At 37.1% G+C, this 14,384-nt stretch overlaps 1 protein-coding gene across 5 annotated transcripts in view; it reads left to right on the top strand.

Moving 5' to 3' along the window:
• map4l (microtubule associated protein 4 like) overlaps nucleotides 1–14,384 on the top strand; it is an 80,852-nt gene that overhangs the window by 8,214 nt on the left and 58,254 nt on the right. For all 5 annotated transcript variants that reach the window (XM_024273341.2, XM_024273345.2, XM_024273343.2 and 2 more), the window contains exon 2: nucleotides 6,897–7,084. In XM_024273341.2, the coding sequence (XP_024129109.1) occupies nucleotides 6,907–7,084 (178 nt within the window). In that variant the 5' untranslated portion in view covers nucleotides 6,897–6,906. The remainder of the gene's footprint in view (nucleotides 1–6,896; nucleotides 7,085–14,384) is intronic.

Genomic DNA, 14,384 nt, shown 5'->3' with positions numbered 1-14,384 from the left:
TCAACCAAATATCACACATTGATATGTCAAGAAAGCCTAAAAAGTACGATAAAAATCTTTGTAAAACCACCACAGCAGAAGGAAGAAAATGCATACTTAACCATTTAAATTACACATTTGTCAAAGTCTCCTTCACAGACCCTTCCCTCGATTGCCTTGCAAACAAGTCGACCCTGTCACACATCCCTCCTTGACAGTCTTGCACTGTTGGTGTATTATCTGGTAGATGTGCTGACTGTCCGCACCTGTGTGTGTGTTTACATGTTTGTGTGTGTGTGTGTGCAGACAGGTTGACACAGCGTGTGGTCAGCAGTAATCAAAATTGCTGCCTGTCAGACGCTTCCCTGTACATGCATGTGTGTGGGTGTGTCGGAGCTCATCAAGGAGCTGCTGAGTCACCATGGCGACTGGCTGGGCAGCCATGGCAGGAATTCTGTTAGCATTGTGAATGCCATGAATGTTTAAATACGAACATGCTTCTTTGGGAGCTGTTCTTCAGACATGAGACCTAGCATAAAATAATCTAGATGTTTTTGTTGTTGTTAACATGTTCTTGGAGCATTTTTCTGATAATGTAGGACATATATTAGAAAAACTAGGCTCAAAATTGCATGTCTGAGTATTTCTTTATTCAGATTGTTCTGAACCAGGAGCAAAAAATAAAAAATAAAATTGAAAAAGAGCTAATGCATCATTCTTGTTGACACTCTTTTGTCCCACATCACACCAGAAACCTTCCCTCTCATATTCCAGCCTTGGTGCACTTGCCTGTTTACCTCTTTGCCACACTAAGTCCTCAAACCCTCCACCTTCTTCACCTCTGCTCCCTGTAACCTCACCGTTCCACTTTAGTTCCTCTCATTACCTTCATTCTGTTCCTTTGGTCTGTTGGCAATATGCACCTTTTTTGGTTTGTTTCTGCTCCTAAATCCACAGTATGTCCATGTGAAGCCACACTGTCCCACATTATAAAGTGGCTCTGTTGTTTGGTCTGTTCCTGAGTTCAGATGAACTTCCACAATTTCCAAACGAAGCACACTATCCGAGGAAACTAACTTAGGTGCTAAGAATCAAACAGGAGTTGACTGTGGCAGTGTGTCACTAAGTTTCCATCATCAATACTCTTATTTAATTTCATTACTTTTCAGCTATTTGGTATGTTTTCAAAAAAAAATCCCCTTCAGTTGCTGGGTTGCATGTACTTATGTCGCATGACCAAAAATGATGAGCTAAAAATCACACTTAAAACTGTTGAAAGGAAATTGTGCAGAAATGATTCAATTTTTATAAACTAATTGCTTTTCAGTTTAAAGAATGCTTTATTTTACCGTTATTTTTAAAATATTTATGCAAAATGTAACTAAAAAACTACTTTTTCACTTGTTTTGATCAGAGACGATCATTAATCTGATTTGCCCTTCATGTTTACTCCCCCTCATGTTCTGTCCTTCTGGTTTAGTCTATCTCAGATCATAAATTTTTCACTCGGCTGGGCAGCAAAACTAAAGCAGAACGCTTGTGTCCCTCTGTTACCTTTTTAGCTGTGAGGATTCCTGCTGCAGCAAAGGTGCTTTGTGCAGTTGCAGACCGGATGTGTGACATGTGCATTTCTCTGCACAACAGAATCCTCAAAGCTGTTCATTTTAGGAACAGATTATGCCCCAGAATTGAGATTACCATGATCTGTTGGGAATGCCCGCACATGCAGCTCGTGTTTTCGGCTCCCATAAACCCCTGGAGAGCTCTTTGAATGGCAATAATTCTGACACTGCACTCTCCGCCACCAGTAAGCACCATCAATGCAGGAGGAGTTCACACCCCAGGGCCACTGACCTCTCCATTCACTGCTGTTACATCATTAGTACAGACTTTCATATCGTTTTGTGAGTCATCCCTGGTCTGCAGTGGCCTGAAGCTCAGCCACAAAGTTATCTAGTATACTACTGGCAAGCAAAAAGCAGATATTGGTTTTTATGCAAAGGCTTGTTCTGGTGTCTTGAAAACCACAAAATATTATTTTTCTTTATACAGTTTTATTAAAATATTGGGATTGAATAGAAGCACATCTGCTTCATCTTTAACATGCAATTGAAAACATAAGCATTAGAACATTTAATGTTCTTTATTTAACACAATATGAGGATCCCGGAGTTTAATTTAAGTAATGTAGCACTGACTCGCTCATTAATATCATGCACTGGATCCCTTTGGGGTTTAAATGCAGGATTATGTAAGAACGATTCGATTTTGTGGAGGATGGCCTGATTATGGAGCAGATGGATTTGAAAGTGGTGGATGTAGATGCAAGGCATTGTGGGTATGAGAGCAGTTTTTAAACCTTTAGAAAGCAAAAGCTGCCTCTGCAGTCACAGAAAACATGTTCCTCTTTCATTTTCTTGCACATGCACTGATTCATTTTCATAAGACGCCTGCGCAGGACCCGTTTCACAAATTTTAAATATCAGTTTGTTGAATCTTCAAAAAAAAAAAAAAACTAATTTATCACTGAAGTCTTCAAAACAACTCAACTTTTAATAGCCTAATTCTGTTTCGAATGTCTTAAAAATATATCAGTAAAACAAAAATGTAGCAAAAAATATAACAGAAAATATCAATGTAACTGTATAAATATTTTCCATCTCCGAATGGGAAAATGCACCATTATTTGGATAAACAAAGGAAAAAAATGTCACAATCTATAAGCCATTTGCTGGTGGGCTATTTAGTTAGTCTGTTTAGTTTTTGTTGTAAAAAATTATGTTTATTTATAGTTAAAGTCTTCAAGCACATGCATGCCTTTACTGAAAAAAGCTCCCTAAATCAAATTTTTGAAAATGTCTTTAATTTTCTTTCAATAAGAAAAAATGTAAAATGCATATGAAATTTTTTCTTATTAAAAATTCTTGTCACTAGAATTGTTTTTCTAAACCAATATTATTTTGCAATAGAACATTTTTCTTATAAAGATAGCTTATCTTGAAAGACCAGGGGTCTTTTAACTTTCTCAGGATTTGTTTTTTGCTGTGTACTAAACACACAGCTTATAAAAGATTTGAAAAAATATATATACCTTAACTTAGAAATGTATATTTTTTTCTAGAATTTAAGAAATGTGTCTTAAATTGACAGTGTTTTTCTTTATCAAATATATTCATTCATTTTGGTTTCAGACTTTGACATAGTGCTTAGATCTGGTGTTTAGTTTTTGTGTTTGCATCTTGTAATCAGGTCTAGTGTTTGTGTTTGGACCATAGACTGTATATAAAATAACTGGACGAAGCAAGCCCCCCTACTTCCGTGTTCCATATAGGAAGTACCACTGGGTTGCAAAAAGGCCAAAGTCCCATTGACTTACATTGAGAAACAGACAGTTATTTCTCAGTCATTTTATATCTCAGAATAATCATTCTTCCTCTGCTGCTTTCTGCTTCTAATCCTAATTTTTTTTCAAAGATTTTTTTTCATTATCATGAGTTATTAGAGTTATAAATTGACCAATCAGATGGCTCAATAAGCGTTTGTGGGTCTGACGTCGACCGTCTGGGGGGTTTGAGTGACAGATGACGGGTAGCCAATGGGAGCAGACTTCATCAATTGCTCCGTGAAGACCTTTTAACACCTACTATACAATTCAACAATGTACCTACCAGTCATTGTTCTACTGTTGTTTTCCTCAATGGAATGTACCGATGCAGCAGTTTAAAACAACAAGAGACCCATGCTCTCCACAGTTTTAGATGAGGATTTACTCTGTAGAAATAGATTTCACTCTGAGGTTATGTGCTTTGGACTTTTTTGTTTGTTTAATGTTCATTTTTCACTTTTCACTCGTATTTTCAAACAGAAAAAAGATCCAGCTGTTCTCTTGTTAGGATGGTTATTTATTTTAAATACCGCTGAACGCTCTTCTCACGTGCTTCTGATCAGACTATAAACCTGCATGTGAAGTAACGCTGCGGCTCGCGCGAGGGGGCCGCGCGCAGTTCGGGCACGGCGTCACCCAAATGCTCCTTTTATCTCGACAAAAAGGAATAAATGTAAGTAAATCCAAAAGGACCGCTGACAGAATCAAATGTTGGAATGGTTCTCCCTCGGCTTCAGCAATGACTTGTACAATTCTCTCGAGCCGACGACGATGAAGTTGGCTTCCGATTCACAGCGAGAGCGTTCCACTGTATTTTTCGAACTCAGACCACCTAAAAACAGGTCCTGTTCGGAAAAATCGGAAGCCAGCTTCACGGTCGTCTCGAGCCAGCGTTTACATCCGCGGTCCCATGGTAAAGGCGTGGAAATAGGTGGACGGTTGCAATAATCTCACTCCTGATTGGCGACAGTACTTCCTGTAGATTCGATGACTCAGCTATGACTCAGACCAATCGCTGAAGATTGTTTGCAAATGGCGGTATCCATTTCAGGAATTGACGGTGAAAGCGGCGGCCTACTTTTGCGAGGAGAGGAAGTAATGCATTTCCAATGGGGGACCTCAGTGCTCGATTTGTCCATTGTTTTTACAGTCTATGGTTTGGACCTACAATCCCACCAGGACCTACAATCACACCAGACAAGAGCTAAACACCTCACCTAAACAACATGCCAAACCAGACTTGCACACCAGACCAGATTTACACACCAGACTTAAACAACATACTAGATTAGACCTAAATACCAGACCTAAGCAACATGCCAGACTAGACCTACACACCAGACCTAAACAACATGCCAGACTAGACCTACACACCAGACCTAAACAACATGCCAGACTAGACCTACACACCAGACCTAAATACTAGATCAGATCATAACACTAGACAAGAACAGTACTAAGTACCAGACCAGTTGAGACAAAACATAAACTCCAAGTCAGACCAGACCTACATACCAGACAAGGACATAAATACTAAATCTCAACACCTGACCAGACTACACCAAACCTACACACAAACCAAAACACTAAACCAGAACATCAGAGAAAAAAATCTAGACCAGGTCTACACACCAGCCTTGAACGAAAAACCTGAACACCAGATCAGACAATTTCATAGTCATCTAATAGAGTTTTGTGTCTTTGATATTAACATGTTTTGCTATATAACTGAGCATATCCAAATACAGCTTCCTGAACTTTCTGTCTGTTATTGATATTTAGATTTTTTTAATGTATTTTTTTATTATAAACTAAGCACAAAAACTGATATATGAATGTATAGTGCAGTTTATGTTTATTTCTATCCAATAGAAACAAAACTTCAAATAGATTTTTTGACCTTTTAATGTTGTCATTTGCCTTTAAACTTGAGAAGCAGATGATTACAGTTTGTTTTAGGCCTTTAATCCTTGTTTTGGTCTCTTTCAACCCCTCAGAGAATTATCAGGCCTTTTGGAGCCAAATGCTACACTGTGTTCACTTTCTAGTCATTAACTGACTGCTGAGTAATGGTAGTACACAGTGAGTCCACACGAGCTTTTAACTAAAAATAGCTACCTGCTGCAAAAGCAAGCGCTCAAATTAAAACAATGTTCTGAAATAGACTAAAAAGCCGCTTTGAGCTGAGCTTTTGTGCTCTACAGTTTCTATGGTGAGACGATGTCTAAGGCCTGTTTGTCTAAAATAGAAAATATGTATTCAGTGAAGAAGAATTTCAACACATCTGAGGAATGAAAAGCAAACAAATAATTAAAAATGTTTGTTAATCAAAGTTACAATGGTAGAGATGCTTTCCTTGACATGGAGTCATTGGCATTCCAACCAAATATGTTGTAGAGATCTTAACCAAAACTGGCTCAATCTTTTTGAGGCTTCTGCTGATATCTTGAAGCTTCAATTTCTTATATGAGAAACATTTTGCACCAAAGGTCCTTGTATCACTAAGAAACATGTGTACGACTAAAGAGAACATGCAGACTGGGAATGGGAAGGTTAATAAGAACTGTTGTTACTTGAAAACTTTGATTTTCATTTGAAGCACAACAGTCTGTTGTGGTACTAGACTGAAAAATGAAAAAAATAGACCTCGTGTTTAGGTTTTTCAATGTTTATTCTGCCTTCAGTGAATCAATAAATGTTGTAGAATGATGCTCAAAAAGGTCAACAGAGATTAGGAAGAATTATTTAGGATGGGCTCAACTGTACTTAAGAAAGATCATGATATTTAGCACATTCATTGATGGATGCTCAAAAGTCTTGCAAAATTCGAAAGATGGAGAAATGTGTATTCTGAATTGGTGCTGGAGAAAAACAAGCTAGAGGGAGGAGGCTACAAAGGCAGAAAGGGGGTGAATATGTGGACTGTCCACTCGGCTCCATTCATCCTTCCACAGAAACAAAAGCTTACAGTTCTGCTCAAGTCCTGATAACTCTCTACTGTATGTGTTCGTTCTGGCCGCCAGCCATGTAGAGTGTGTGTGTACGTTTCTAAGACAATGACAGCTTGTTGGAAGGGACAAACCGTGGCATGGGACAGACTGAGAAAATAGCTTGCTGATACGTCCTAAAATCTAAATGTTGGAAGGTTACTCACTTACTCTGCTGCTGGTTAAAGTCTTTGTTTAAATCAACATATTGAACCTTTGTTTGAGTTTGCCCAAGGATATAATCCCACGTACTTTGTTTGGTTTCATTTATACAAATAAAGAGTTCATTGTTGGTCCAGATCAAATGTGCAGGCATGATTAAAATGATTTTTTTTGCAATGTGATTTTTAGAAGACTTTTTTTGTTAATCTCTTCTGTGATATGTTGTCTTGAATGTTGTGTTACTGCGGTTTGTATCAGAAAAATAGTGAGAATGTTATGTAAGTTCATCTCACCTGAGTCCACTGGCTCGTCAGATGTTATAAAGTAATTCTAACATCTAAGAAATAATGTTTAAAGACATTGTTGTTCTTTTTGTCTTTCAGCGATAGGACTATGGACTTTAGTCTGCGAGATGCTCTGGGTGGGGGTGGAGGTGGGGCCCCAGCTGAAGCCCTGCTGAAGCGAGATTTTGTGGCCTCCCTGGAGAAGGAGAGCTTTGATGATAAGGTGGGAGAGAAAATCTCCAAGAGTGACTACAGGCCCTTGCTGGATGGAAAAGACACCAAGAGTGGTAAGCTGCCTCATGCACACAGAGAAGATGTTGAGAAGAGCTGTGATAATTTCCTACTTTGATGCTTCGACTGTTTAGCTCTCCACTTTTTAGGAAGAACCTGACAGCGAACTGGCTGACGGGCATGAAGAATCAGCTGTCCAGACAGTTTAGTATCACTGTGGTTGAATTTGAATCATCTGAGTGACACTGCCCTCAAGTTTGACTCTTCTGGATCTTTAAAGAAATACTCTTTCTTTAAAGATCAAACAACTAAGATCTGCTTTCTCTGAAGCAAACATGCATTTGTTAATTAAATAAACATTCTAATATAATATTTAATAATATCAGCGTCAAAATCTATAAACGCTACCTGCCTATGCCAGACTTGCCAGAGATTCCATTACGGAAGCATAGACGTGTGTTAAAGGAGATTTTTGTACACTGGTTGGATGGTTTCTTGAAGCGAGCCAAAATCGCCCCTGATGTAACACAATCTTCAAGGAGACCCCTTTTTCCAGCTTTAAGGAATGGACCTCTTTAAGGCCATGTCATACAGCCACTAGATACATTTCGCAATTTTGCTTTTTACATGATAGAAGCGTGAAATACGCGTTTCTTGTGTTCATCATTCGTCGATGTGCGCAGATGTCCGTTGAGGGTTTCAGCTGACTGTTCCACATATTTGGCCAGTTGAGAATTACGCAGTTTGTGTATTTTCATGGGCAATTAGTTCATGAATCTTATGCAATAGTGAGTGATTTTTAGCCAGTTGATTTTTAGCAAATTGCTGTTTCCAAGTGCCATGACTTTGAAGACAAGGCCACCATTACTGCATTCTAAATACATGAGTCATTACAAGACATTGAAAAAAGGAAAGAAAATAAAAAATCATGACATTTTCACAGCATATTTACTTTCTAATGCAACTAGAATTTCAGCTATGTTTGATTAAGATATGGAGCTGTTGGAAAATCATTTCAAATGTAACTTGTTTTAAAAAAAAAGTATATTTGTTCAAAATATTGAGGCTTTTAAAATACAAAAAAACCCTGATACACCACCTACCTGGTCTTGTCTGTACATTATTAACCACAGCCTTATTTGCAGTATATAGATGCAAAAAAACTTTGCATATAAAAAAAGCTATATATAAAGAAAACAGAACCTCTAAGCTCTCCATATATCACAATAAATAAAATATTAAACCACTAAAACACTGGAGGCATCCGATTGATCAAATGAGTAAATTACTTTTTTTTGATTTGTTAAATACTTTAAGCTGCCATGAGATTATATTAGCAAGTATATAAAAATTTAAGGTAATTATTTGTTGCAGTTTACACCATCTTTTGCGATGTGTTTATTGCAGATGCAGATATTGCCATATCAGTAAATTTACGATTTATTGTGCTGGCCTATTATGAACTATGAAAAACAAAACCAAGACCTCACTCAAAACGACACCACTTAGTTTTAAAGATGGCTGGGGACAGTTAATTCTCATTTGTCCAAAGGCAGTTGTAGTAATTTAAAATGGCACAAATGGTGTGTGAAAGTAGTTGGGAGACTGATGATTAGGTGCTGAAAAAGTGGAAGGATAACAGTGTAATATACGATACCGGTCATTTAACGCAGTTCCAGTGAAGGAGTAGGGTGTTAGATTTAGGGAGCTCTACTCTACACTTTTCTTTCTTATCCTCATTCATAAGAAGTTTAGTAAGTGGCGACTTCAGTCATGATTGGTATTTTCCTTTATTTTTTTTAATCTTACAATCACATCCTAGATTGAGGAGAAGGAACAGTTTTTTGACTTAAGCAAGCTCGAGAGGATTCTGAACAAATAGCATTTAAAAAGTTTTAAAATGTGTTGTTTGTAACTGATCAAACATTGACAGACTTATATTATAAAGGTTAGATATGTATTTATGCTATTTTTATTTGAACCCTCAGACAAGATTAAGAAAACTACTTGAAACTTTTGGTTAAAGAAACAAAACTTTTATCTTCTCTAAAGAAGCTTCCAAAGACCCTTTCTACAAAACCTTGTCATTGGATTACTGTTTGTTTTCCATTAGTGGGTTAACAAATTATATTCTTTTAAAAAGTCCAAACAGCAAACAAATCAAATGATTATTGTTCTAACATTAAATATAAGCAACATGTAGACATAGAATATGCAAATTGAGGGTTTGTTTTATCAATTTTTTGTTGCTCTTTTTTATTTTTATGTCCACTTCCTCTTTTTCCTCATTCCCCATATTCTTGTTTTTATAACGGTCTTTGTTCTGTGTTTCACTCCTCCCTTCAGTCTCCATCACGTCCTTCATTGTCCCTCTGTGTCAGCCTGGAGACAGTGCTGCATCACCAATTTTACCAAACAGACCCCCACCCCCACCCACACACACAAAAACAACAAGCATCATTATTTTAAACTCTCCAACAATTTGCATGAGAAATCCCACAAGGCCACATTTTGGCACTTTAGTTGGTCCAGAGCGGTACTAAATGTGCATGTTATACCTCTTTGAGGTACATTACAGTGTATGACCATACTGACAACACATTTGTTCCAAGTTAGAGCCTAGTTAACCTCAAAGTACAGATTGTTTGGTTGCTCAGGTGCCGTACTTCTGCACAAAACAACTGGTTTGCATGGACTGGTTTGCATGGGAGCAGTCCCTGGACCCAAGACTTATATGGTCGTACAACTGATTCTAACAGTCTTCTAAACAGGCTAAACCTGAGAAAATGAGACTGTTTGGACTGTGACAAAGTTCACCTTCAGGAACTTTACATCTTAACTTTACATCTTCATCAAAATGTGCTCATCTGACCCTAGAAACTGCAATTCAGACAGTAGTCAATATTTAACACTTTTTTTCTGTTTTTGATTGTAAATTCCTGGTTAAATTCTTTTTTAACCCTTCCGCTCTCCTTGGCTTGTTTACATTAAAAGTGGGGTCATCTGGACCCTACAAGACAGTGCGCTGAACTTTTTTTTTAATCTATTTTTGAGTCAAAGATAAGATTGTCCATGGCAGACAAAAAATCCTGTCCACATTTGTCCACATTTGTCATGGAAGGAATCACATATCAATATGTGTTTGGAGTCATCTGGACCCCAAAGAGAGCGGAAGTGTTAAAGCAAAGTAACCTTATCCAGGATAGTCCAACAAGTAATAAAGTTCCCTTTGTTATACAAACTAGTAAGTCTTCGGTTACTGTTTTATAAAACACATAGAGAGATAGAACAATAGAAATCTAGTATCTACATTTTTCTTTATCTTTGTAGATTAAACAGCTGTTACCACTATACCTTGGATCAATTTGTGGTAACTTCATCGTGTTTTTATTTGACATAAATAAGGTATTTTACTTGAAAGGTAATACTTGAATCTTTGGCTCCAGAACACTGTTCCAACAACTCTCATCCTGATTTGTCCATTTTGAGAAAGCTCAGAGTTCAGTCCAGCACATCCAAGATTACAACAACCATTAAGCTAAAAAAAACGGACTTCTTCTAAATCTGTGTATTCTGCGGGGCTGGCCCTCACGTTTTTGTTCAAATGTAAATGCAGTTGTTCCTAAGCATGTGACAGAAGCTGCTGAGAAGCAAATGTTAACGCACCTGTTCATGACAAAGCAGTACAGAGACAATCATTTAAACCAACAGCCTGAGAATTTCTTTTTGTGATCTGTTTGCAAAGTTAAATCCTTTCACCAACTTCCTGTGACCTTGCTTCGACATTGCTGCACTGTGAGCTGCAGTGAAGCTCACTGCATGGAGCAGTGCATCAGGAGTGAAGCTTCAGCAGTCTGTTTGTGTTTCTGTCAGTCTAAGGATAGAGCTGTGCTGGCTGGAGATGATGACACAGGCCTGCTGTGTGTGTGTGTGTGTGAGTGTGATGATGGTAGAGAAGACATCTCTGCTCTGGCAAGTCATTCTTTAGTGTGTTTGAGAAGTATCTCTTAGTCAAAGTACTTTTAAGGCCTTCTGACGTGTAAGCACATACTGTTCGCTTGTTAATAGAATAAGATGAGAAATGCCCTGACCTCAGATGATTTATTAGAGTAAAACCTGTGTCATGTTTTTTTTTTTTTTTTTCTTTAGTAATAAACACACAAAAAAGATAGTTTTTTCTCTCATGTTAAATTTTATAAAATCAGTGTCGGTCGGCAAAAGAGCAATTATAGTAGGAATACTTTTAAGTGTTTTTTAATTATCATAGGCTGTAGTACATAGATACACAACTGTTAAGAAGATTTCAGCTTTGATTCCAGCTTTACCTGCTTTTGTGTCAATTGGGCTAGACATTAACTCCACATTGCTACTGGTGGGCTACAATGAAGGTAGGGAAAAAGTCATTTTTTCCCCTATTCCTGAAGGTTTGTTTATTTTAAGCAAGCTTCAAATTGCATTTCTCAGTATTTCTTTATTCAAATCAGTGGGAATCAGGAGCAGATGAAAAATAAAAAAGGATTGTATTTGTTATACAGAAAATACGCTGGATGGACCAGAAGCTCCCTGTGTAGACAAATGGATTAATATACGTCTTAGTTTACCTCATCCGAGATGGCATCTGGCTCAATACTGGATACCTCAATTATATCTGTATATTTTGACAGGTAATAATCTTGTGTTTTTTCCAAGCCGAAATTTCTTGTTCAGAAAGTCTCACTATGAGTGAACCTCGAATTCCAGTGAATGTTGTTTTGTAAATATAAATACAATCAAAAACTAGCTTTTAGATTATAGAAGCCTTTTACTTAAATTGAAAAGAAAAAGACCTTGTTTAGCATAATACCAACCAATGAATGTCATGATGATGTAATCTGCATTGTAAGAAACCCATCAAACTATATGTTCCCAAAATTTCACAAAGAAGGCTGTTTTTGTTTTTTTTTTGCTCCAAGAATATTTAGACATTTTTCCTGCTTTATTGAGCTTTATGGAGTTTCCAGTCCAGTGATGCAGAAATAACCTTACACTGATGTAAAAAAAAAATAAAAAAGAAGAAGAAGATTTGACTTTCTGGCTGATGCTGGCTGCTGCCCGCAGGACTGTCTGGGTTCTGGTCTTTTCTGCACAAACATGGCCCGTTTGTGTGAGACTGAGTCTGTGGAGATGTCTGAGAGTGAGAGGGACAGAGGTTAGATGCTAGAAAAGCTTTGGTGAAAACAGGCTGGTAGTACTTGAAGACCCACTCCAATGAAAATTGTGTTTTTGGTGTTTTCAACATGTTCTTGTAGCATTTTTCTCATGATGGAGGACATATACAAATATTTTAAGGTTATTTTGATATGATATAAGACATTTAAAGCTTTTTTAAGGATCTTTTCTCACAACTTGTGCCTTATCTTTTCTGTGAGGTATGTTTTTTTTTGTTTATTTTTATCTGAAACAAATCTAAAAATTAAATTTACCTTTTTGTTTGTGAGCTTGCATTTGTTTAAATGTCAAAAAAGGGAAAAAATGGTTATTGTCAAAGATGAAAGAGCCAATAAATAGTGAAAAAAATGTCTGCTTGTATCCATTCACATATGACACAAATTTGTAAACGCTCTTTGCAGAGGAGTTTGTTTTCTGTCAGCATTTTCAGTTTTGCTAATTTTTTTTTAACTTAAAATCATGGGAATGTCATGCAGTTGCATGGGTTTTTTCCATTTACTTAAATATGCATGAGTGTGTGCAAAGCAGAAGGACAGAGTCACTTTAACCTTGCTACAGTACCTAACTCTCTTATATAATACAGACACAGAGGAAGCAAGACAGAAAGTTGTGAAGTAAAAAGCATGAAAGCATCAGGAGAATATGAACAGCACGGAAGGAGAGACAGGTTGGCTGAGCAGTGATCAAAAAAAAAAGCTTGTGTTCAGTCGTGGGATGACTCTGCAGTTTGCAGGTCTGCTACTTGTGTGTGTTTGTGTTTGTCTCATACAAAAAAGAACCACCTGGCTGTCACCAGCACTTTCTCACAGTCTACATTCAAAGCTAATAATTCATGGTGCTTGCTAAAAATGTTGAACTACTATTTATAAGAATTTAATTAATAAAAAAACAGCATTTTTGTTTAAGTGGTTAAAGATTATTAACACAGAATCTCAACAAGCTTGTTTTTTTGAGCTGATGTTTTGAGTCCTGATTTTTCAGGACCATGGACAGAGACATATTTTCAAACACTTACTTTGAAGTCTCCATGTACAGTTTAAAACTGATTACTGAAGTGTGATATTGCATCACTTCACTGTGGCTATTTACTCTACAGAGAGACACCTCTGAGTGTAAGCCATGGGATTTAACTGAAAAATGACAGACTCTATCTCAAAACCATATTTATAGCGCGTACACTTCAAACCACAGAGCTTTTAGACATGTAGGTTTGCTGCTACAGAAATGCTAGGAGTCCCATGAGGATTGGTCAAAGCTTCTTATATAGAAAGTTAAGGCTGTATTGAAAGTCTGCCCAACTCTTACCTGCAGATGCCAAATGTTTTGGCTCAAATTCCTACAGTTAAACATATAATTAAGAAGTGCCTGTGCATTTAAAGTTATAAAACAAGGTTGCTACTAACAAAATTAGCTCTGACGTAAAGTGGGAACTTCAGGATAACTTTATACCCAGTTTTATCTCTTGACTCTCGCACCGGGTTACTTGTTTGTTCTTGTTTTTATTATTTAAAAACCATTGCCGATCTGAGTCCAATTGTGTCGCGTTCTGAGATGGAGATGCTCATTCATGCTTTTATTTCTTCACATCTTGATTATTGCAACTCCATTTTCACATGTCTAAGCAAAAAAAAAAAAAAACACTTGAAGGTTGTCCAGACCTTTTTTATCAAATCCTTCAAGCATTCTCACGTCACCATGTTACTAAACCAGCTGCACTGGCTCCCCATCCGTTTCTGAGTGCAGTTTAAAATCTTGATTTTAACATACAGAGCTTTTCATAACCAAGCATTGGTTTATATAAAAGACCTTGTGTGGCCATACACTCCCAGTTCCCTGAGATCATGTGACCAGGGTCTGCTGGTTGTTAAGAGAACCCGGTTAAAAACTAAAGGGGAAAGAGTCTTTGCAGCAGTGGCTCCATCCCTCTGCAACTCCCTTCCTTTCAGCCTCAGATCTATAGACTCACTGTTTTTTTTTTAAAAGCAGCTTAAAACAAATCTTTTCAAAATTGCTTTTTCCTAATTTTGTTTTTACATTTTTTGTTTTACTTTGTGTTTTACTGTTAAAAGGTGCTATATAAATAAAGTGTATTATTATTATTTTGAACGTGTTTGTTTATGAAAGAGGAGATTCTAAAACGGTTTATGA

This window comes from Oryzias melastigma, linkage group LG17 (assembly GCF_002922805.2).
Source record: "Oryzias melastigma strain HK-1 linkage group LG17, ASM292280v2, whole genome shotgun sequence".
In the NCBI taxonomy this organism is placed as follows: domain Eukaryota; kingdom Metazoa; phylum Chordata; class Actinopteri; order Beloniformes; family Adrianichthyidae; genus Oryzias; species Oryzias melastigma.
Note: the sequence above shows the minus strand (reverse complement) of the source record. Positions and strands in the feature narration are given on the sequence as shown.